At 38.5% G+C, this 25,050-nt stretch overlaps 1 protein-coding gene across 13 annotated transcripts in view; it reads left to right on the top strand.

Moving 5' to 3' along the window:
- GPCPD1 (glycerophosphocholine phosphodiesterase 1) overlaps window positions 1-25,050 on the top strand; it is a 48,979-nt gene that overhangs the window by 880 nt on the left and 23,049 nt on the right. For 6 of the 13 annotated variants that reach the window (XM_074579164.1, XM_074579157.1, XM_074579162.1 and 3 more), the window contains exons 2-7: window positions 7,973-8,055; window positions 13,893-13,977; window positions 14,863-14,947; window positions 21,384-21,459; window positions 23,263-23,304; window positions 24,599-24,722. In XM_074579164.1, the coding sequence (XP_074435265.1) occupies window positions 8,007-8,055; window positions 13,893-13,977; window positions 14,863-14,947; window positions 21,384-21,459; window positions 23,263-23,304; window positions 24,599-24,722 (461 nt within the window). In that variant the 5' untranslated portion in view covers window positions 7,973-8,006. Of the gene's footprint in view, window positions 1-75; window positions 333-2,055; window positions 2,120-4,658; window positions 4,691-7,972; window positions 8,056-13,892; window positions 13,978-14,862; window positions 14,948-21,383; window positions 21,460-23,262; window positions 23,305-24,598; window positions 24,723-25,050 lie in introns of those variants that run through there. The other 7 variants (XM_074579166.1, XM_074579165.1, XM_074579163.1 and 4 more) reach the window with 7 other exon arrangements.

Here is a 25,050-nt window from a genome sequence, read left to right as displayed (position 1 = left end):
AGTTGGTGTGCGTGGCTGAGGGGGCCTGAGGAGGGGTGGGCTGGTGGCGGGAGCGGCCTGAGGGGAGGCCCGGCCCTGAGGGGATCCGGTGGCAGCCATGCAGCCGGCGCCGCAGCTGGGCGGTCCGCCGGCGGGGGGCATGCCGAGCCGGTGGGGCCGTTTATTTACGTCCCTGCCGAAAGCGCTCACCCGGGGCGGTCCCGCGACTGCCGGCCTTATGTAAGCGTCCGGGAGGCGGGGGCACGGCCGGGCCCGGGGATGCGGCAGGGCCCGGAGCCAGCCGCGGTGCGAGCCCGGCGGTGGGGCAGGCGGTGGCGGGTGAGGAGCGGTCGGTAAGGCCCCGTCAGGCCCGGGCACCCCGCGGCGGCGGTGGGTGTGCTCAGCTCCGCTCTTTGTCTGTGCTCCGGGCCGAGGGAGCACGCTAACAGCGTTAACGGCTTGTGCTCTCCCTTCTCCATCTCATTCGGACTAATAAAACAACTCCAGGTTAACTTCTTTGCCTGCTTCCTAACCAGGCTGCTGTAGGGGGCACAGATTCATTTTCCTATTATTTTTTTTCCCCTTTATTTTTTAATCAATAGCTTGTCTTGTAGGGTGTTAGTGTTTTAATTCATTAAAGCATGCGCTGTTAGATGGAGATTAGGCTCCAGAATTTAAAAATTTTAATAGTAGAGTGAAATAGTGGATAAGTGGACTTATTTTTTATCACAGAAAATATTTTTCCTTATAGATTTTTATATGTATTGCTATTCTAGCACTGTTGCCTGTAAAATAACTGTAGAAAATACATAAAAAATCAAGGGACTGCTTTTTTTTTTTTAATAGAAGCTACCAGTCTGAACTGCTGCATAATTAATCTCTTTATTAAAGCTGGTTACTCCTCAATAAAACGGATACAGGCTTTGAAGAACCTTTAAAAAAGCTGTTTGTTGTTGTGTTGAATGCAGAGAGCTGTGGGGAATCTTATACGTGTTATTTGTCCGTGTCATTTCTAAGTGAGGAATGTTAGTATGATCACAAAGAACTAAATTACTACCTGGTTAAGATCTTGTCAGCCACATGTTAATAATGAACAACACTTCAGCAAAGAGAAATCAAACCCAGGCTGTTTTGGTTTCCTTGCAAATATGCCCCAGCCGTTTCCTGTCTCTTTCAACAACTTTGTCTACAAAACTGCTGTGACATAGCTAAGACAGAACGGTCTGTTACATGGACAGGTATTTAAGAAACGCTGAAAACCATTAAGTTCTTTTTATTTAAAACAAAGCAGGTGCATTATAGGTGAATACAGTGTGTCAGATAAGGATCTTGCGTTTGATTACCAGGTCTGGCTTGGCCTTGCAAACAGGTAGTTAAATTGTTACTGAAAATAGCATCTTAAAGATATTTTTCTCTATTGCTATATATTAATGTGATGTTGTCTCAGAAGTAGTATTTGGGCTTTGCTTCTTTCTAAATGTCAGCATAGCCCTATTGGTAAAATTCCTGCCTTTGAACCGGCACAGCATGTCCAAATCTTGTATGCAAGTTTGTTTTCTGCCCAGTGTTAATACTGCAATGCAGTATGAGAGCTGCTGACTTTGTGGCCGTCCTTTCTCATGCAGTCAAGGTGCTGGGGGAGAGGACGGGCAGGAAGAACCTTCTGGTTTTTTGGGTGAAAATTAAGGAGTTGATGCTGTAATGTTGTTTCTAAAAATTCTCCTCCAGTTGTTAGAGTGAGTGTCCTGACAAGCATATCCTCTGACCTTGCTCTAAAATCCAGGTGTTGTCAATTATTGTTGCTTAATTTTATTACATACCTAATTTGTTACTTTAGATATACTTTATAATATTCTGATACCTTGTTAGGAGCAACCACAAGTAAGCAAATCTGTTCTTCATACTAGAAGCTTAATTGGATTCAAGTAGATATAATTTAAATATTAAAGGTATAGTCTGAAGTAGCATGAGTTAATATTTTTATGCTTGAGGGTCTAATGGTGTGAGTAAAAATGACAAAACTGTGTCTTAAAACAGCAGTTTTGTGTGGCTGGCTCATCTCTCTTCTTTGTTCAGCATAGCACCAGATCTGACACGTGGTGGATTTTCTATCGCTGCAGACAGTACAGCTTTCAAGAAGGTAAAATAGAAGTACAGTACCTTCTCTTGTAGTGCAGTGTTGTGTTCAAACGCAGGCTTCCCGAGGGAGGGTGCAGTGGGCTGAGGTGCCCTGCATTGGCCCCGTTCCTGGGCGCTCTCATCTGTCGAGTGCTGTGGCACCTTTCCCCTGCTTCAGGCTGGAGTTGGATCTCTCCTTGGTGTTGATCGGTCTCCTGAGTTTGTACTTTTAAGGTGGAGAATGTCTACTTAATATCAGAAAAGTAAAATACCGCAGCCTACTACTCCTTGCCCTTTTGATCTTTATATAAAAAAAAAAATGAGCATATATGTTTACTTTTGCAGTACCAGTATTCTGCACTGTGATGAAATGTGTGCTAGCGGTATGAAAGAGCCTGTTTGTGCACAGATGGTCTTTATTTTTCTACAGATAACTAGGCAAATTCAGTAATATAGTGGTTAAAAATATTCTTACATTAAGAACCAGATGTTTGAAAGTGTTAAAATGCATTCCAGGAATATCATGGCATCTAGGTACCTAGCTGTCTCATTTTAATTGTCTGTCTAATTACCTTTGAAAAATCACATCAAGTACCTCTAAAAAATGTATATACCTGGATATCTTAAAAGTAATTTTTTAATGGATGGAATTTTTTTATAAGCCATATTTTACCCTAATTGAAAAATTTGTGTTCTATTGTGGGCTATTATCCAGTCATCCTTAAACATAATGTTATCCAAGAGAGTTTTGGGTTGATAGCTTTACATCAGAAATTTCTACCAATAGTTTATTAAGTAGGGTTTTGGGGCTTGCCAGGGGGTGGGGGAGGAAATGTAACACAGTATATTTTGGTATAAGTCTGCTGCTTTTTGGCTTTCTTGTCAGCATGTTGCCAAATACTGAATATACTGAATGCACTAAGGCCATGCAAAGGGTCAAGGTCTCATGTGATCTGGGTCATCTAACTCCTAGGAGCTTAAATTAAGTTATTTTAGTTCACGCTCAATTAGATGCATCCTAGAGAGGATAGAACTTGCAAAACTTTGGATTCCCCCCATGTAGTGGAAGAGTAGCGCTTTGCTTCTCCTTCAATCTTGAAGTTGTTTTTGTTATGAATTCTGATTATTTTTAGTAGAAATTTTCCCTGTGGAGCCCTTCCAATTTAGAAAGCTAGTATAGAATTTCCTGAAGTTTGGTCTGTTTGTCTCCCCTCCCTTCCCTCATTAGATGTCAATGTGTATTTTTCATTCTAGTACTAAGTATAACCAACCATTCTGCAGCCCTTATAACCAGCTCATAGTTGATAAAGTCAGCTTCTCATTCAGATCTATCTAAATATCATTGCCTAAAGTGTTTCCTGCCTAATTTTGAAAGCCTTCTGTCTGTACAACAAAAAGAAAGTTCAAGGCCTTCAGGCTTGTAAGTCTCTGCAGTAGAAAAAAATGATCACATCGTACTTTAAGCCTGTCTCAAACATTACCCCTAGAGCGTTAGAAGTCAGAGCCTCGCAAACCTATTTGGGTTGCTATTAAAAATGTCACTTGTATTGAGAGAGAGCATGTCATCGGGCTTTATGAATGATACAAATTTTCGAGTCTAAAATTTGTTCAGTGTTTGCATCTAGGCTATTACTTGGTGTGTGTTTATCTAAGCCTGAAATACTGGGTATAAGATATGGGACAGCAAACAGACAATACCTCTTAAAATATATTGGAAAGGTTAAGGAAATTAAAGGGGGGTGGGGATGGAAATAATTTACTGAAGCTGAAGGGTCATGAAGGGGTTTTATATACCACCAGACCTGTAAGCCAGAAGGTTCAAATGAACTTCAAGCTTGGAATTTTTAAATTAACTCCATCTTCTGGTATATTTTGACTACAACCAAAAATTATCTTGGTCTTCCCCATTCATGATGAACTTTGCTACCTCATTTTAGAGGAAAGCTATGATGTTTTGTGATACTGAATAGTTGATTGTGTTATGCCAGAAGAAGAGTCTGAAATGTCTTCTCTTCTAAGTGCATTTACGGGTCCATGGCTTTTTGCCTGCATCTTCTAGAAGTGCACTTCTAGAATTGGGAGGGGGAGCTTGGGTTCACTATTATTTAGGGAAATATATTAACTCCTGTCACCCTTGTACTCCTTCAGGTGCCCATGAGGATGAGAAAATTGTGAAAGGAAAGCTTTACAGGCAATATTAGAACAAAGAGTACATTTTTTCCTCTTCTGTTCAGCCTTCAGGATACTATGCTTAAAATCTTTGTTGCTTTTCTTTTGGGTGTATGAAGGCAAGTAAGTGGATTTCTGAAATTACCAAGATTCCCAGTTCTTTTCTTCCCGTCTAAGGCCATGAGGAGAGCTTTGTCTTGTGACAGGGGAACAAAGATTGCAGTGACCCTACCTACTAGGCTGTGGATCTTGCCCCTGCTCTGGAAGCCTTGCAGACAGCCTGTTTTATACAGTGAGATTAGTTGATGGGCAGGGTTACCTGAGTCAAGCTTTTGAAGGCAGGTCAGGACAGCCCCAGGACTCAGAGTGCCACTGCCGCTGTGCGGTGACCATCTCCTTGGGAAGTCTCCAGAAGCTGTGACAGGTAAGGGTTTGCTTTGCGAAAGGAGGAGAGTGTGAGAGACTTGAACTGTGACATGGTGTGGGAAAGAACATGTTTCTGAAAGCAAGAATCTCGAGGTAGAGAAACACTTTTTTTTTTTTTATTGAAGTGCTGATACCATTGTGTGAATGTCTACCTGAGTGAGACCTCTTTCCCATGAGGCAAGGACTGAGATTCAAGTGCTCGTTGCTTGTTTGCATGTAGTTGCAGTCCGTAAAAGCTGATCAAAGGGTGGAGGTGGGACATAGGATGAGGGGCAATTGTTTGCACCCCAGGGTAGCATTTGGGTGCGTGTAGTTGCAGCAGATGTGTACTCAGCTTTAATACTTTCGAACCCAAAGTTTGTTTAAAAAATGGTCGGTGCATAAGGACTTCTAGTTCGTAAATCTGCTCAGTTGACTTGTTAATATTTGCTGATTAGGAAGCGTTTAACATTTTTTAATGTAACTGTTCTAACTTGTTTCAGTTCCCCTGAGCAGACAGTTATGACCCCTCTGAGCTGAGGATTCTTTACATTCTCCCAAAGAGTCCCTTGTTACAGGTGTGGGGAGCATAGAGGATTTTGTTATTCTTTGTTAGCCTCTTCGGTGAGGCACTACTGAAAATCTGAAGGAGGTATTATAGTGTTTAAAAGATTGCCTGACACCTACTGGTCAGAGGATTTGATTGTCTGGGGTTTCGTGCCATTTCCCTCTAGGAATTAAATTATTCCCTCGGGAACCAGCGGCAACTAAACAGCTAAACTTATGCTTTTTCTCCCTAAAGGAGGGGTTTTCATATCATGTCTTGAAAGTACAGAATGCTTTATAAGTGTGTGATAATACACAACATAGGCTTGATTCATTAACAAAAAGCACATCTGTTTTTTCCTTGCTGTAACGGCAGTTCTGCTAGAAAAATCATGCTTGCGTTTGGTGATGTAAACTAGACTTTTTCTTCTCCTGATGTACATCCCTTGTGGGATGTAGAATAGGTCTTTGAGATAAAGTGCCTTTTGAGCGGAATTTTGACAGCTTTATGAAGTCAGTTTATCAATGTCCTTACAATTAACTACTGTTACATAGAAAAGTAATATTCTTTTGCTAGACAGTTTAGAAAAGCCTACAAATGCCTTGTGAGTAGGTACACGAAATTTTTACAAGACTGGCTGTAAGCTTTATAGACTTAGCAGGATTTCAGTTTTTTTTCTAGGAACGAATGGGTAGTTAATTAATTTGGAGTAAGACGGATATACTGGTTTTCGTCAAGTTTAATTTTGAGTCATGTTGCATTGGCTTTGGAGACAACTTTTTTTACAAGGCAAAAGCCTGTTCTTGCTTTGGGGAACTGGGTTCAGGCTTCATCTGTCACTTACCTGCTTTGTACTCTTTGGCAAGGCATTTTTGCCTACTTTGCCTAACCTTTTCAGTTAAAGGGTGTCCAAGCAAGGACAATCAGTGAACACAGCCAAGGCTCTGAAGTATTCAGTGTCTTCATAAATGCATGCTGGTAGTCTATATTCTCTGCTTTAAACTGAGATTTTTGTGTCGTACAGGACCAGTTTCACAAGTCCGATTTTAGTTTCAGCACTGAAACATGCTGCCCTTCTGTGTCTATAAATAACTGCTAAAAATAAATGCTAGAATGTGTCACTGTTAACATACAGACAACTTAATGACATACATGTGACGAAGTTCATAAAGGATGTGCCCATCATGGAATTCCTGTTTATTAAGTGTGCTTATTTCTAGCTGTATTAGTTTGGGATTTTGTCATTTATAGAAATGTTACTTGTAAAAGATTACATGCAGAATTGGAATGTATGACCAGAAACATCTATATTGCTGCCATTTTCTTGCTCTCATTTTACCACTGAAAAGTCATCTCCCTTGACATGAAGGGAGGAGAAAAAGGAATGTAAAGTAAAGGCAGCAATAGTTAGAAAATGAGTAGATTAGGAGAGGAGGAGGAAAAGGTCCAGAAGAAAAATTGTAGGTGTTTAAACTGCAGTCTAACTGTCTGCCTGCCTGGCAGGATTAAGGATTGATTATGAGCTTTTTTTTTTCCTTCCTACTTGATATCTGACTTTAGCTTTTTTTTGCTTTCAAGGCATCTTTTATACTGCCCTGTGCCCTTTGAAGGCAAGGGCTTGTAGTAGAGCTAATGAAAGGTAGATTGCTCTCTAATGCCCTTGGTTTTTCTTGTTATCAATCCTTTAGTAACAGCTTTAATGATAATGACCAACATTGTACTGAAATAAACTGCTTTTGTCCTGTTCAAAAATAGCAATAAAAATATTCTACTTGCTTGGTTTAAAAAAAAAAAAACACAACACAGTAATATAAAGAAATTAATTAGTTGAGAGCATTGCAGAGTTAATTGTGTATAATCAGTTTGATGATTTTGCAGCCCATGTCCAAGGGAATATACTTGGGTGACAACAGTTAGTCTAGCAAGATCTGGACTTGGATTTGGATATGACTACTACTCTCATAAATAATATAAAAGGTTATTTTGCATCAATAGTATTTCTGCTGTAATGGGGAGAGTGGGATTCTGCCAGCTTTTTTCTATCAAGTTATTGTGCATTGCAAGCGGGTAGAAAATTGAAGCAGGGTCAATCCTCCAACTATTGTCCTGGCTACAGAGTCTAGAGGCCGTCCCTTCCTGCTGTGGTGTTTTGAAGTCTGCTGGTGCTCCATGTGAAAGGCTGGAAGTATTGGTAGGGGCGCAGAGTCCAAGGTCATGAACAACTCACTGCCTGTGACAGCAGAGAGTTGTCATCTGTCATGGGTTCTTCTCCTTTTTCCTTCAAGGTGGTAGAACTTATTTATGAAACCTTTCTTCTGTTTTGAAGAGGATGCTGAAGAGTAGCATAGGGAGACTGTCAGAAGTGACTGCTTGCCAAAATTCATAATCTTAAGTGTCTTATAATAAAACTTCCAGTGGCCTCTTTGTGAGCAACATTAGTCAAAACAGGGCTTTTTGAAAAATCTCAGTTTAAGACTGATGAATGCTGCGTGATATTGATGCTTGCATATGGTAGTTGTTTTAGTAGTCTTTTTTTCTTGTGCCAGTGTTACAACAGTGTCTTCTGCAGCTGGATGCTATTTTCTGTGGCTGCTGCTGCTTCTAAAGAGCTTTCTCTTTTTACTGCTCACTCAAACAATAACATCACTAGTGGCTTGCTTCCCTATAAGTGACAGGATTTGTGTTTCCTCTTGAAACAGCAACAGATGTAGCGTATTGTTTCTGAAATGTAGTATCTTTTTCTTCCCTCTACAGATTTCAACTATCCTAGGACAAAAGTTCTGCAAGTATGACCTCTTCTCAAGTCACTTTTGAAGTAAGAGGACCATCGGTACCAGGTACCCAAATCATGTTTTCTCCTTTTTGTATGGTTTAACTAGAAGAATGTTCAAAGTCTGCCTTTTCTATTTTCTTTGGAGGTAAAAGAACATGTCAGTTCAAATATTAAAATGATAAGTCATTGTAAAATACATTAATTAAGAAATTTCACACAGGAATCTGAAAATGAGATTTGGGAAGTAATTTTTACCTTTTTCTTCAAACAACAATTTCATACTGTGCTAGAGATTTTGAAGCTAAGTGAAATGGTTATGATTGTTTTAAAACCAGTGTTCTGTCTCTAGTAACTCTTTATTCCACGGGAATGAGTATTTACATTCTGGATCATGGTAGTCAGGCATGCATTGGTGAGTTTGTTCTGTTTTTCGCTTGCTCTCAATCCCTGTTGAAAGTTCTCCGTAACAACATGTGACCTCTACTAGGAGTTAAGGACAGAAAGAACATGCAGCTTAATTTAGTATTCTATCTGTGCAAAAATGTGTAAAATAACTTTTGTAATCAAAATGAGGAACACAAGGTGTCAGATCATGTAGAACACCAAGACTGAGTGTTGATAAATTGTGCTTATTGCTTTGATCTTCATCTTTAGGAGCTCTGAAGGAAGGTCACCAAAAAAATAATTGGCGGTTGCCTAACAGATGCAGATGAATGTGGGAGCTTGTACAGATTGGCAGAATTCCTGTTACAAACAGATACCAGATGGCATAAGGGTCTGTTGTAGTTGGGGGAAAAAATGATAAAAACATTTTAAAAGTTTTGACATCTGCCCCATTTTAGACCTCTCCTGTGTCTCTCCCATTTGATTGGGAATTTGGGAACTGAACATTGACACGCAATGTGGACACGAAGCCTTTACTAAGGAGTAGTGTTTTTATAGCATTCTGGAGAAAACTTTAAAGAATAAATTGACCTTAACTCAGATGAGTGTATAAAGCACTGGTGTAACTATCAATGGAGCCATGCTCCTTTTGCCCTGTTTACAGTGTTGCTTCCACTGTTGTGATGGCACTGTCACTAGTGAAGTTGCATTTGCATGTGTACCTTTTACTGATAATATCTGCAGCAAAAATTAGGATTAGGGAGAACTAAATCCTGCCTCAGTGGCTGGTTATGAAGAATTACCTGGAAATACTGATATATGTATAGCATAAAGAGGTGACACGGAAGGTTGCTTCTGCTTATGACAATATTGATGCTGTTGGTTTTGACCGGGGAGAAGAGCTTTGAGATGCAGCAGTGGCAAGATGCAGTCTTGTGAAAGAAGAGAGGTAGGTTTTCAGAGCTATCAGCAGTTCTACAAACAGCATAATTTCCAGTTTATTTAGAAATGTCATTTACTGATTTTGTCAGATCACCATGATGGATAGTTAGTTGGCGAGACACAAATCCTCACCTTGAGTGCTCATGTGTGCCCTGTGTCCTCATCGCTGTCCCTTCCTGTTGATGTCAAAGCCAGTGTTTTCAGGCTAACTGCAGGATAAAAGGGCATCATCATCACGGGAATGATGCTTTGATTCACTTCCTCTAGCCAAACCACTTCTGGAATCAACATTGGTGATGAAGCCTGACACACTGATGTAGGCTTTTACATATTTGTGATGCGGAGTGCTTCATTTTTGCCTCATCCTAGCATGAGGAAGAGGGTCTCTGGCTGTGACTCCTTTAGGTCTTCACCAGTACACAGTCCCGTACCAAGAGACTGCTAGGTGGCCAAAGATTAGCTATTATGAGATTAATAGATGGAGCTTCTGGCTTCCAACTGTACACAAAGATTCTGCTGTCATGGAGCTGGCGCAAGCAGAAAGATTGCAACATCAGCAAGGCTTTTGCAAGCTTTGAGGCTGGGCAGAAGGCCTGGGGTAGGTTCTTCTCTGCTGTAGCTGGAGGACCTCTGCCTGTGGCAGCATCGGATTCCTCAGCAGGGGATCGGGGGAGAAGTTGAAGATCCCTGAACTTAAAACATAAAACTAAACCAAACCCCGCTGAGTTCAGAATTGCCTTTGAAAAGGCGGTTCCAGTTCATGATATTTCACTCATGCCTTTCCTGAGATAATTTAAGCAGCATTTTGCAAATCCTGATTCAGTTTTGCGGTGTAATTGTTGAAGTGAGTTTAAGGGTGACTGCACATCTTGTTCAAGTGTTGCCTTTTGTGTGTTTACCTTGCTGAGTGATAAGTTTTCACTGACTGTGCACACGTATTTGTTTTTGAGAAGAAAAAAAGGGCTTCTACTAAGAGGAATATGATTTAGATGGCACTTCAGAGATTAGCTGGTGTGTACGCTAAGATATACTAAATGCTGCTATTTTAAAGAATTTTAGCTTCTCTTTAATATTTCTAGTCAGAAATTCTAACTGTGTGGTATTTGGGTGGTTCCACCCCCCAACCCCTCATTATCTCCGCTCTGCAAAAACAACCGTAATGTGCTTCAGTACAGAGTGGAAAAGGTAAAGCACCTGACCTAGGCAATTGTGTGTAGTAAATTCCATAGTTAAGTATACTCATACAGCTGATTTTTGTCTGCATTTATGTGCTTACAATGGGCACCCAAAAAGCTTGATTTTTTTTTTTTAAAATGAATCGGAACAAAAGATTATATAAAAAAAGGGGATGTAGTTCAAGATGTTCTCTAAAATTATTTCAGTAAACTGCTTTTAGGAACAAATTGTCTTATTTAATTTCTAGCTTTTGTAGAATTTTTTTTTTTTCAATCCCTGGGTCTGCAGGGTTTTTTTTTGTTTTGTTTTGTTTTTTCACAAACAGTCCTGGTGGTGTCTCTTACTAGATAAACCCGTATAGCTGGAAAAAATGGACACAGTTTTAGAGGCATAAGGACTTCATCAAAACTGTTATTTCAGACTTTGAGGTTCCAGCTATAATATTTGGCTTAGTAAAAGGTAGTGTTTCTTTGTTGTTTATAGCTTGCCTACGTTCTTGTTGCGTGAAAGGGACAAAGCTGTTTTGGCAGAAAATAAACCCCCTTGTGTTCTAACACTCCTCACCGAGGTGGGAGGCTAGGTGTGGCTAGGTTTAAATTCTGAGTGATGCCCAATTCAGCACTATCAGTCCAGTCGCATTTAACATGTATTAAACTATTACAATTTGGATACATTAATAGTGGACTGCACCTTCAGTCTAGTCGTGCTCATGAACTAGCACGGCCTCTCGAGTCTTTGGTCGTGTTCAGTGAGAAACCGAAACGACTAGCTACTTAAAAAGTGCAGTTTACTTAAACAACAGATATATAGGTTCTTAGGATTGCTGGTGATAAATACACTGTCTGCAAAGCACGTGCAAATAATGATATTGTTAAATATACAAAATGCGTGACAAAGTTATAAACAATACAGCCTGGCTATAAATGTAGGAGAGAGATTCTCTAGAGAGATTTCTAAGTTCCCCGAGGAAACACTTGGTATAGTCTAAGTCTTACCCAAAGGTGTCCCTATGGGGGGGAAGAAAGGCTTTTTCTTCAGATTGTTGTGGCTCCAGCACTATTGCTACTGCTTTCTCAGCTTGAGGACAGGAAATTCCCATCATTGATGCTTGTATCGTGCTTTTCACGGAATCACGGAATCTTCAGAGTTGGAAGGGACCTCTAGAGATCATCTAGTCCAACTCCCCTGCTAGAGCAGGATTACCTAAAGCACATCCCTCAGGGCTGCATCCAGGCGGGTCTTGAAAATCTCCAGAGAAGGGGACTCCACAACCTCCCTGGGCAGCCTGTTCCAGTGCTCTGTCACCCTCACTGTAAAGAAGTTTTTCCGTGTATTTGAACGGAACTTCCTATGTTCTAGCTTGTGCCCATTGCCCCTTGTCCTGTCACTGGGAACCACTGAAAAGAGCCTGGCTCCGTCCTCCTTAAACCCACCCTTTAGATACTTGTAAACATTAATCAGGTCCCCCCTCAACCTTCTCTTCTCCAGGCTAAAGAGTCCCAGCTCTTTCAGCCTTTCCTCATAAGGGAGATGCTCCAGTCCCATAATCATCTTGGTTGCCCTTTGCTGGACCCACTCCAGTAGTTCCCTGTCCCTCTTGAACTGGGGAGCCCAAAACTGGATGCAGTACTCCAGTTGTGGCCTCACCAGTGCAGAGTAGAGGGGGAGAATGACCTCCCTTGACCTACTGGCCACACTCTTCCCTATGCAGCCCAGGATGCCATTGGCCTTCTTGGCGACAAGGGCACACTGCTGGCTCATGGATAATTTGCTGTCTACTAGGACCCCCAGATCCTTCTCCTCAGAGCTGCTTCCCAGCATGTCCGCCCCTAACCTATACTGGTGCTTGGCATTCTTTCTTCCCAGGTGCAGGACCTTGCACTTGCTTTTGTTGAACCTCATCAGGTTCTTCTCTGCCCAGCTCTCCAGCCTGTCCAGGTCACGCTGGATGGCAGCACGGCCCTCTGGAGTGTCAGCCACCCCTCCCCGTTTGGTATCATCAGCAAACTTGCTGAGGATACACTCTGTCCCCTCATCTAGGTCACTAATGAATATTAATGAATATTTTATTAAGACTGATACTTTTTCTCTCAGACTTTTCAGCTATCGTTGCTTTTCCTGTTGATGAGGCATGCAGGGCAGTTCTGGATACCCTCTATCCTTAAATACCACACCCTCCCACCAGTTAAGGGACTAATTTGACTTTAGCTGAACTCCTTGTGTCTGCTTTGGTTTAAGTGTGACTTTATTTGAAACATTACATTTAGTCATTTCAGGTTAGAGGCCGAAGTAAATGGCAGTATTTTTTTATTACATTTTATTTAAAAGTTGCTCAAATACTTTGGTAGTTCTTACATTTTGCATAGCAAGATTAAAAGGTTAAGCATACTAACTATACTTTTAAAATTTCACATCTTCTCCTTCTGCAACAGATTTTTTTTTTTCTTGTGTTTAAAAATATTGTTGAAACCCTGTAAAAGCAAAATACTAATTTGTCCTTTCTGTTTGTATTTAGCATTGTTGTTGTTCTTACAGCCATATACATATGGGACATGGTCTAGTGGCGGGCTTGGCAGTGTTGGGTTAACGGTTGGACTTGATGATCATAAAGGTCTTTTCCAACCTAAATGTTCTATGGTTCTATATAGGTATTGTATTAAAAAAAAGGGGAAGTTGCAATGTTAACTTTAACTCCTGGATATCCCAGAATCGAACATTCTTATACTATTTTAATCTTTGGATTCTTTCTGTATGTATGCATGCATTAGAGTAGACAGCGCATGACAACTTCGTGTTTTTTTGTGAAACAGTGTTATGTTTTTATATCCAATAAAAACCTGAAAGTGTAGCAGCAAAAACCATTTTATTTCTCAGGAACAAAATTAAATGGACGTGTTGTCTTGGGAATAGTGCTACAACCTCCTATTTGTCTATGCTTTCTAGACTGTTGGTGTGAATTTTAGAGAATTATGGTTTTAGACACGTATGTTACTCTGTTCTGTGTGTCTGTGTACATATATTAAAAAAAATACACAGTACATAAGAAAAAACTGGTTCATCTTGACAATAAGCATTTTACAGTGAAAATTTGCCCACTGGATTTCTAGAGATTCTTGAATGGTACTGCTGCTGGACGATTTGGAAGCCAAGTCTTTAAGGTCTGGGGGTTGTCCGTAGTGCCAGCCTCAGTGAGATCCTTATGATAGCAAAGAAAACGCTGTTGTAGTTTTGGGTAGGGGAAAAATTCCTTTCTGAGCCAAAAAGAGGGAGTTTAGATGTATGATTCTGGTGTATATGTTTAAAATATTTGAAGGTTTGACAGTGTAGGCTGTGCTTACTAATTCCATATAGGCTTTAGTAATGATGATTGTGGCGTTTTTCTGTTTGGGTGTTTTTTAGGAGAGGTTTTTGCAATATGCGGGAGCTGCAGTGCTTTGGGAAATTGGAATCCACAAGTTGCAGTGGTCCTCCAAACTGACGATCGGTAAGTTGGGTTTTTTGTTTTTTCATTTGTTCCCTTTGAAGTAGCTGGAGTTCTGGAGCAACAAATTTATTCTGGCTCTGAGTTTGTAGACTATTGAGCTACACGTACTGTTAGTAAAACTCTCCAGAATTTCTCGTGTTGCCCTTGAACATTGTGAATGCTTAGGAACGTGTCTATGAAAATGTTTAACTTGGGTATGCTTTTCTAGTTACAAACGATGCTTCTGCCATTGTGGCTGACATATTTCAGTAATTTAGTCTTAGACATTTTGAATAAGAAGCTGCTATAGATAACAGCAAGTTATAGGAGAGATTTATAGTGTTTACCTTTTAACCTATACAAGTTACTATTGTGGCTATAAAGAGATGGGGAGAAGATTATTTAAAATGAGAGTTCCTTTAAAGCTGTAAGTGGTTTGTGGGTATATAAACATGTAGCTCACATATGTACGTGAACAAAGTTTAAATGCAGTGGAGGAATTCCATGTTTTCTTAAGATGGTTCCCTGCCTATCGCTGTTTGTATAATGCACGAAAATAGGGCTTGCAGGATGTATTTATAATTCTGTCAGTGACTTGCTGTGTGATCTTGGATGACTCCCTGAATTATTTCATCATGTTTTCCCCATCTGTTAAATGAGGATGAGAATTCTTGCTGCATTAGAGCACTTCTGTAGATCTGTAGATTAGAAAATGCAATTTCACTTCTAAGTATTTATTGTGCTATGTGCATGTTTAGCTAAGTTACCTTGTAAAAACCTTTCTTCCTTTCTTGCAGCAATACACTAAACTTTATTTTAGAATGTCTTTTAGGACAGACATATGTCTGAGGTGGCTGTTAAGCTGTATTTTGGAACTGCTTGTTTTGTTTTTTTTTTCCCCCCCAGTCAATTATGGAAAGCTACTGTAGAGCTTCCTAGAGGAGTTCCTGTTCGGTATCGGTATTTTAAAGGATACTTCTTAGAACCTAAGGTATGTATGAGCTTTTCTATTTCAAGGTGGCTCATCATTACTAAAAAAATCCCTTATTTGAGGTAAAAAGGATTTTCTGAGTTAAACTTGAGTTTTTAGAAATAAATCTTAAACTGCAAATTTTGAAACATTAAAACACTGTGGAAATACAAGCAGTTCACTTCTGGACATACAAGACCATATGCTGTTAACTTTAATTATTTTTGTTAAAATGTCTTCTCTCTTTTTACCAGCATTAGTGTTTTAAAAATTCTAGTGATAGTGAAATGCCTGACATTATTATAAAGCTTAAACGATTTGGTGAAGTTCTTATAGTGGAGCTGTAACAACTTCTACACTTAATTGAATATGGACTTCAGCGGGGCAAGGATCTCTAGTGTGAAAGCAGGTGATATCAGGAGAAAAATGGTTAGTGGGAGCAGGTGTATTTAATTTTGCCTAATCTACTACAGTTTTTAAAATTACTGCGGATTTTTTTGGTGAAGCAAAGGTAGTATTAAGTAGCTTTTGTGCTGTATACTTAACACATGTTGATCTCTTGGAGTGAAAAGGTAAAACAAGGAATGGGGTAGCCCAGTGTTTTCTCTAGATGTGTATATAGGTATTTGCATGACTTGAGGGGGGAAGAAAACCCCAAGAGGCACACAGATGTGTTTTTGCAGGTATTGGTGTCAAAGTTGCATGTGAGTTGAATGTATGTGTCAGTATGCTGGTACCAGCGTAAGGGGGAAGTTCTTCAGACTAGGGATGAGACTGCATCCAGAAAAAAAATGGACTAATTTGGGAAAATAAGCAGCTACTCTTTAACAGTTTTTCTTAATAACAGGTAATAAATGTAAGAAATAACCCATTTAAAGTTAACTTTGCTGTCTGTCTTACTCTATTAATATCCTGTAGCTATTCACCCTAGGCTTTAGTTCTTCATTGGGATTGTGATTATGAAGGCTGTAGCTAAATGTGCAAAGGAGTTAGAGAATCATCTGGTATGTCTTTTAAATATTTTAAATTACTGTCAAGAGCACGTAGGGTGTTTTTTTGTCAGCCTTTCTTTCACTGAAAAAATATTTGACAGATGTATCTCAGTGAAGGATAGTAATTTTAAATGAAACACAAGAGACTGTATTCTGGTTTTTTCACTGCAGCATGTGAAATAGTCTAATCTGAAGATGACGTTTAAATTGTTATTCTGAGGCAAAAGAAGGGAAGGCAATAATAGAGTTCTTTTTCTAAGCTCAGAAATTGAGGCCAAAAGTAGATCAGTTCTTAGAGCCTAGCTGCTCTGGTGGGACTCGTATATTTTTTGCAAATGCCCGTAAGTTTAAAATGTAAGCAATAGCGCACTAGAAAAAGAACATTTAGTGAGAACAGACTGGCAGAAAATGTGCTCATAGGCAACACAATTTCTGTTTTAACATTTGAAAAAGTTTACGATGTGTATTGGTGAGTGTGTTTCTTTAAGTAGGTGCTCTGTATCGTGCACGCTTTATGTACCGTGTGATGCAGAGTCTGCCAAGGTAAGTATAAATTTTATGGAATACAAGCATAATGAGATACTGTATATAAAAAGGAGGAAAAAAAGAAGACCACCCTACAAAACAAAGTATGTGAATTGCCAGGGTACATAGTTATCCACTTAACTGTCTCTAGCCTGTACCCGCTAAGTGCACAGGACTTTATTTCTTATAACATAAAATCTTCTGAAGAAAAGAATTCCAGCTACAATATTTTCTTCCTCTTGTAAAGTTTTTGAAGAACAATATAAAATTGGGATCCTCTCATTCTAACAGGATTATGATGCACAGCATAGTGCAAATGAGATAGTACATGGAAGACTTGAGCAGTTACAACTCTGATAAGGAAAAGATATTTCTAAGTTAAATTATTCTGAATATAAATAAATTCAGTATTTTTTTAATTAGGCATTGCATGTGATTAATCTAAATTTGATAGGCTTGCAATATATGATCCCTCGGACACTTAATTTCTTATATCAGTGAAATTTTGTGTGTCATGGTCTGTAGTAGGATAACTTAAATACATGTGTAGTCTTAAATAGATGTTAAAGTCTGAACATATGAATTTGACACCACGTAACTGAGTAAACGGTGCTGAAGACAGATACAGCTGAAGCTACTGTTCCTTTTCTATATCAACTGCATCTTTGAAGATGTTTGAGTTGCATGTGGTGGCAAAGCTTTCACAGAGAAACAACAGGTCTCATATTATCCAAAATATTGCTACAGGCTAGATGTTAAAATAGATAAAATAATTCACATGTTGGAATAAAACAAATAGGAAAGTGTTTTTCTCGCCTCCCTTTAAAAAAAAGTAGTCGTCATTTGATCTCTGTTAAATTGTTTTGTTTGAAAGTTAGCTTGTTTGCACTGAAGCATTTTGGTGTTAACATGATTGTGGTTAGAGAGCGGGGCTTTTTGTACTTAATATATTGAAATTTATAGAATAATTGTAGGAATACAAATAAATGAATGTGTATACAAAGAACACTTTACTATATATTTGGTGCAAGTCTTGGCTCCAGCATATCAAGAGCTTTTGCTATGTTGTAAAAACTTATTGATAATACGAGTCGTCTTAAGCATTTTAAAAGTAAATACACACATTTCATGAAATAAGACAGTAATTTAAACTATTTTGCTCCAGGTTTGTTCTTGTCTTAAACATAACCCAGTACCAGTTACCTTACTATGAAGATGTTCCCATGTTTTATTCTACACTCACCTGCTGTTTGTTGGGGGTTTTGATGTGTCGTCCCCCTTGTCTGGAAATTAGGCTTCATGCATATCATATGCTTCAGGAGAATGCTTTGATATGTATTGTTTGCATGATGCATATTTGAAAACTTCAGTAAGGTCAATACATACCTTATTCTGTTAAGCTATGCTCAGTATTTGTTTTTCCAGCAGTAAATAAGCATGCAAGGTTAGGGTTATTACTTCCAAGGAAAGTGTGAAATAACTAAGCTATCTGTGCACATAGCAGGACTTTTAAAACTGGGTTGGTGAACATTTTTCACACTTCTGAGAGTATCACTTAATTATCGAGGTTTCAAATGAGACTTAAGTTTATTTTTCTAAAATATAAATAAATCAAATCCATTTAGTGCCTGGAATATAGTAACAAATGTGAAGCTTAGGTCTAAGCTCAGTAATTCCTTTAATATCGGAGTGCCTTAGGAAAGCTTTTGCTAGACTAATAACCCATGGTTAATCTGCTAATAACAAAGGTACACCTCTGCTGGGACTGCGTGAAGGTGGCAGATTGTGTGTTGAACTGTTACGGGAAATGCCAGGGCTAAACCCAGGACTTCCTGGCAGGTGACTTACATGTGCTGTTGCCTTGCAAAGTTAGTTACAGTGGCTGAATGGCTTTGGTTGATTGTTTGGTTTTGTGTTTAATTATTGTCTGTGACATGGTACAGAAATCCAGAGAGATTTTTGTCAGAAATCCAGCATCAGCAGTGAAGTCTAATTCATTTAGCTGTTTCGTGGTCTGGAAGTAGATTAACATCCTTGAAACATAGTTTTAAGAAGTGTGGTTGGATAAATGTTTTTAAGATCATATTTTTTTTCCTAATGCCTACTCTGTTGTGTTGCCTTGGATCAGGAATTTTGGAACTGGCCTCCTAAATAGTCATTTGAACATCCACAAAGGTGCTTTCACTTTTTAATTGTACTGAGCACCCAAGCACTTCATGCAGCGTGTACTTCACACTGCTTTGAACCTCTGGAACATTATGCTATGTAGGCATTTTACCCTTCATTTCGAAAGTGTCAAAAGACTACTGGGGAACCCTCCAGCTTCTGACAATGTAAGAGGACTTGATTTTTTTTTTTTTTTTTAGAAAATTCTTGAATGTCCTTTAAGAGCTTTAAAATTGCATCAGATGTTCAGCTAGATATAAATCAAACAACATGATTTTTATGTATTTGCCTTTTTTTTAAAAAAAAAATAATCTCTCTGTTAGTAGAGAGGGATCCATGCCATACAGTGCCACTTGCTGTAATCTCAGTGTACTGCCCACTCAGATGCTTGATGTGACATTTGGGTAGGTGCCTTTTTAAGACTGTCCTGGCAGAGGTTGACTTTAGATAATGTTACCGTACTGTGAATATTGATGACACATCATTAACTTCCACTACAGGCTGATCTGAACTGAGCTGTTGTTCAAATGTGGTCAGTATATGCCGCTGAAATGACATCAGCATTTTAAGCTCATTGTAACAATAACTTCTGTTAGATATAGTTAAAACCTATTGGCTGCAGATTATTTCAATGCCTATAAACACAAAGACGGTCTGAGCAGGGATTGTGAGAAGGCTCTCAGTCGTGTCTGTGCCTGTTCTATAATCCATTGCCCTTTTTTTCCCAGGTAGCTTTGCTTGGCTCTTCTTAGTACGGAAAGCGTTGAGGGTTCCTGGGCTTGAATGCATAATCAGCTCACTTTATTCCTTCTAGGGGATTAAATTTTGCTAAATGTATCCAGTGTGTTGTTGGGATAATGTTACTCAAATTCTTATTCATAATTTTAGAACCTAAAATTAAAATGTACAATTACAGTAGTAGAAATAAGTTGGTATTGGTAATTTAATTCAATATGTTGGGAGTTTCTCCAAGGAAAAAGCTTTGCTTACCTTTTGAAGAAAACAACTTAATCCATGTTAGGACAGACTTGCATTCCCCAGGTTCGCGAGCTACAAGTTGTGTACCTGTTCACGGAGCTGCTGGTGGAGAGCTTGCAGGGTGCTAGGAAACGGTACCCTCCCTGATGGGCAAACACAGGTTTCAGCTTCAGAAACAGATTATCATGTGCAGGCATGGATCTGCTGTGAAAGAAGGGGAAAGAAATTTCTCATTATTTACTTTTCTAGACGTCCGTAAGAAGGATTATTGTGGCAGCAGTGAGAAGATGGGAATTAAAACTGCCCTAAAACAAGATTAAACTGAAAACAATAGTATCTCATTTTATTATTATTTACATGCATTCTATCTTTAAAGCATAACTTTAAGCATATGTATTTTATTCTGACATGAATCTTAAGTATAGACGCCTCTTAATCCATTAGAAAAATTTAATTGCTTTCAGCTGACTCACAGAGCAAACCCATCTTTACTGAGCACTTTTTAAATATTTGGGGTTTGCTGTTAAGTCATCCGAAGCATAGTAGATTAAATGTGTTTGAGATATGTCAAGAAATCCCATCTGCTGCTAAAGAATTTATTCAGTGAGCTGTAAGATAACAAAGCAAATTGTGTAGTTATACTGCTGAGTTTGAAGCTTGTATGGATGTCCCTGTTGAGCTGAAATCTATTTAAACAAGAGCCTGAAGTACTGGGAGAAGTTGGTGTTGAAGCTTATATGGCTCTGGCAATAGTAGTAAGTCGTCTTGGAAAAAAAGGAGTTACTTAGGCCCAAAACACACAAGTGCAAACTCCGCAGCTATTTGACAGTGTTTCTTATCATTGATAGTAAAAACCATGCAATGTTAAGACGAACTGACAGCTCTGTAGGGTGATGGGGCTGGGAATTAGGCACGTTCCAGAGGTTAACTAAAAGCTGTAACCTAGAAAGCATTTTCAAAGTTATATTGTTATGAAAGGAAGAGATTGAGTTACTGTTCTGATTATCTATCTGAGTCTTGGCTGCGTTTGTCAACAAGTGTAGGCTTTTGAGGGACAGTAATTGTTTTGTGGAAGAATCGAATTTATACTGCACCAAAAGGAATGGACTGCAGGGGGCTTCACTGCTGGCTGATTCCATTGTATCACTATGTTTTTCCTTCTGAGGCAGAAAAATTCTGATTATTTATGTTTTAATTAGCTAATAGATAATTTGCTCTTCTGTACCACAACTAAAATAACAGTGTTTTTATAGACTTTGAATTAGTCAAGCAAATTCTGGGGGAGAACCCACACCTGCAGCCATTAACTGTGCGAGTAGATGCTGAGTCCTGTTTGGAATCAAAGACATGTGGCATATGTCAATTCTTATAAATTGTTGCTGTACTATCTTAAGAAAAAAGAAAGCCCATCTAATGAGTTCAGGGACACTTTGGTTTTTTGTATCAGAAGGAGAGTAAGTCTGTAGTCCAGCAGAGTAGCTGTGAGCAGTAAAGGTTTAATAATTCCATGTAACTTCTCCACCCTGTCAGACTTTGTCACGAGTTTTGTCATATGTAGTGTGACCTGACGCAGCAGGTAGCGTCACCAGCAGTTGCAGGGGTAAGAAATGAGCTGACCTGTTTTCTTTCTTTCTCTTTCATATTCTCTCTCTTCTCTCCCACCCTCTTTCTCCTTCATCTTCTTTTTCTTTCTTAAATCTATAAGTTTAATTCACAACCATCCCAAACAGCTTCATGGGTAGAAAATCAGCTATAACAAAAGAAATTATTGCAGACATTTAACTTTTAAATTACAGACTATCGATGGTCCCTGCGAAGTCATAGTTCACACGTGGGAGACTCATCTACAACCACGATCAATTACCCCTTTAGGTATGGGCATCAACTGCATCTGTTTGAGGCATATGCATAAGATTGCTAATATGCTGCACATTGGTTTAGAGGGATTGAGAACTATAGTTTTAAAATACTTAAATTTATTAATGTGTTGGAGGTATAAACTTTCTTTGCACAACATGGGCCTTACTCTCAAAATATTTATATAAGTGGCTTAAAATGGAGTGGATGTGAAATTCTTTGCTGCCATCCTTAAGATGATGTGGGTTGGGTTTTTTATTAATTTGGAATTGTAATGATTTTCTGTAAGTTTAATTCTTTGAGACTAAGGATCCATACTATTTTTTCAGAGAAAATGTGGGGAGGGGGAGGGTGTTAAGTCACTGCTGTTTTTATTTAGCTACTATTTCATTAGTAGAATTTTAAAGCAAAAATTCTTAATTAGTCTTTTTTAAGTAAATGGGTTAATGTAAATAGAAACACAAATGGGCTTATTTACCTGGAAATTTAGCAGAAATTTATTTTGCTGGCAGAAAAGGTGGCATGCAGACTTGCATACAAGTTCCTAATGCTTTTCTGAAGAGGGGAAAAGTTTGTTTTTAAAGAGTGACTCAAATAACCTTTGAATGTAGCTTCTAACTTAAATTTCTTATGCTGCTATGGGATGGCATGTTTTATGCGCTGTCTTTCCTAGGATATGAAAAATGTTGTTTCCCCCACACTTAAGAGTTTATATCTATTGAAATCATTCTGGTGCATTGAAAGAATGTCTTTTAGAAAGAAGCTGGTATTAAAGAAACTGTTTATTAATCATTAATAGTACCATGATCACGTTGTTCCCCTGCCTTTTTTTTTTTTTAATTTCAGTTAAATTAGTTAAGTGTTTCTATTCCTGTAATAAAATTATGTTTCTGTATCTGTCAGTAACTGATTAAGGAAGCAGCCTACCCTCTGTTAGGGTCTAGACTTTATCTCTAAATTTGGATAACTTCATTCCAAACAGTTAGGATATTTTGTTTTCTCCCAAGTGATATTCAATGCTTCATAACCAGTGTTGAGGGGAATGCATCAAAACCAGGATGTTGGCACTTGGTCATTATGATCCTAAATTAAAAATCGAGAGCAGGCCCATGATTCTTCTTAGAAAAAAAAAATAGTGGGATTAATAGCTGTAGAGACAAAATTCTGTTAAGATTTATGTTTTGAGAAATGTATAGGTTGTTTAGACTACTGCAAAGCTGTTAATGCTGGTGAATTTACTTAGTGCCTTAAGGTTTCAGTTATTAAAACTTTAGAGAGTGTAAGGATAAAAGTAAGTGTGAAATGAGTGTTTAGAATGTTTCATCCTAGGTTGGCTTCTGTCACATGGGCAGAATAAGCATTTTAATTGTGACTAACTTGATTTAGAAGCTTTAACTGTAAATGCGCAGGAGGACAGCTTTCTTATGTTTGCAAGAAACTTTAATGTCTTTGACACTAACAAGAAAAGCATCTTAAATTCTAGGGGGATGTAGATGTTATTAGCAAAGTATTGCAGCAAACTAGGAGATTGTGCAACCTTCTTGCTTTTCTCAGTTCAGATTACTTCAGGTAAAATATCTTATGGAATTTTGTGTGTTGATTGGTTTTTCTTGCAGAAACTAAAAAAAGCATAAATTGTGAAAAAGCTTTATAGAAGGTTGCAATAAACATGCTTATTCTTTGTTTCAATTTTCCTACTTTTTATTAGATATACTTTTTAGAAGTGAAGTGGAAAAGTAGAATTAACTTGGTAATGATTCTTTATAATGTGAATACTAATTAGTTTCTTTCATTCTTTTCCCCTCCTCTTAATTCTAGAAAATGAAATTACTATCGACGATGGATACTTTGGAATCCGTAGTAAGTGAGATATATTGATCTTTACTCTTTACCACATATTTAATTTTAACAAGATTAAGTGTTGTATTTGAGAAATATTTGAAATACTAGTTTAGTTTTGCCAGGAATTGCCTGTGATTGCTTTCTCTGCTTATATGGTTATTTTTGTATCCAGCATTTGTGAATTCACACTCGGGCTGTAATTGCTTCTAATGTTAACAAAAGACTGCTAGGAGGATTTGAACTACCGTCAGTGTGCTGGTGTTAAAGGTTGAAATTTGCAAACTTTAGATCATGAGCATGTATTTTTTAGAAATACAGAATAGAGTGTTAACTTTCTCTTCAAACCTAGCCTTAGAAAAAAAACCTCTTCCTGCCTAGAAAATATTGTCACTTACACTAAATGTACACAGTCTGCCTCTTCAGTTAGGCACATAACTGCCAAAACCTCTCGTAAGCTCAAACCTCATGTTCTTGTGCGTGCATATGTCTCGCTTTTGGCAGTTCTAACCCGCCACTCATTTAACGCTCGATCCCTTGGTGCCTAAGGTAGCTTCGTCACGTCTCACGCAGCTTGTATTAAAGCTTTTCTGTTTTTCTTCATATCCTCATTGAATGATACGTTTTGCTAGGAACTCTTCAAAACTGCGGGTTCTCCTTCAGCACCTGGTCTGGCAGCTTGTGCTTTCTGGCCATCCTCTTTGTAGGCTTTCCTTGTCCTGATGGTGAGGTTGAGGATTCTCCTCCATGTTTTGTTTCCCCATCATGTCTCTTGCTATATCCTGTCCTGCAGACTTACACTGCTTTTCTGGCATTGATTATGATGAGCTAATTTGACGCCCGTATCTCAATAGAAACAGGGAGTCTCAAGTTGGAGGTAAATCTTCAGAGTTTCTGTCAGTGTTATTCCATGTATTGAGAGATCCCTGGAGAAAGGAATGTTATATCTACCTTTGGAGACTTAACTTAGCCCTTGATACCATAAATAAAATTAACACTAGAATACTTAGTGCTCTCTTGCAGACAGTTTACAGGTGAAGCTGGTGAAGATCATTGTTCCTATTTAATCCTCTTAAAAGCCAGCAAACAAGTGCAGCATCTGTTGTCTATTCTGGGTAGTTCAGGAAAGATGAGTGAAAGGATGCACTCAACAATTGCTCTGGAAATACTATTGATAAGGTGATAAGGAGGATTGTCTGGAAGATGGTGTCAGAGGAACTGTATTTATGTTCTGTATTAAACTGTCTAGATCTCCCTTTAGAAAATAAAATAAGCTATTAAATGTGTCTTCTACTTTTTGTTTAATTTTTGATAGATGGTATTGAAACTGTGGATGCTGGGTGGCTGACATGTCAAACAGAAATAAGATTACGTCTGCATTATTCCGAGAAACCACCTGTAGTGATATCTAAGAAGAAATTTAAAACCTCAAGGTTTAGGTAAGAGCCTGCTCATCACAGTTTGCGATTTATCTCACGTTAATTGTCAATACCAGTGATTCTTTTTTACTCAATTAAAGTAGCCTTCAAATTAATTTTGGGTTGCTAATAGGGGTGTATTATCAGGCTAATTTCCAGGTGTTAAAGTACTTTGTAAAAATACAGCGATAACATTACATCAGTGCTGTGTTTGTTACCTCATTTTATTATTAATGTAATGTCGAAAGAGTTTCTTCTGTTTCAACAGAGGAAGGCAAACAGTCAGACAAAACTATTCTAGTTTCACTGCTGACTTAATACTTTTCAATTCTTGCCTTTCTGATTGTTA

This window comes from Larus michahellis, chromosome 3, assembly GCF_964199755.1.
Source record: "Larus michahellis chromosome 3, bLarMic1.1, whole genome shotgun sequence".
Lineage (NCBI taxonomy): Eukaryota > Metazoa > Chordata > Aves > Charadriiformes > Laridae > Larus > Larus michahellis.
The sequence above is the reverse complement of the archived record's forward strand: the minus strand, read 5'-3'. Positions and strand labels throughout refer to the sequence as shown.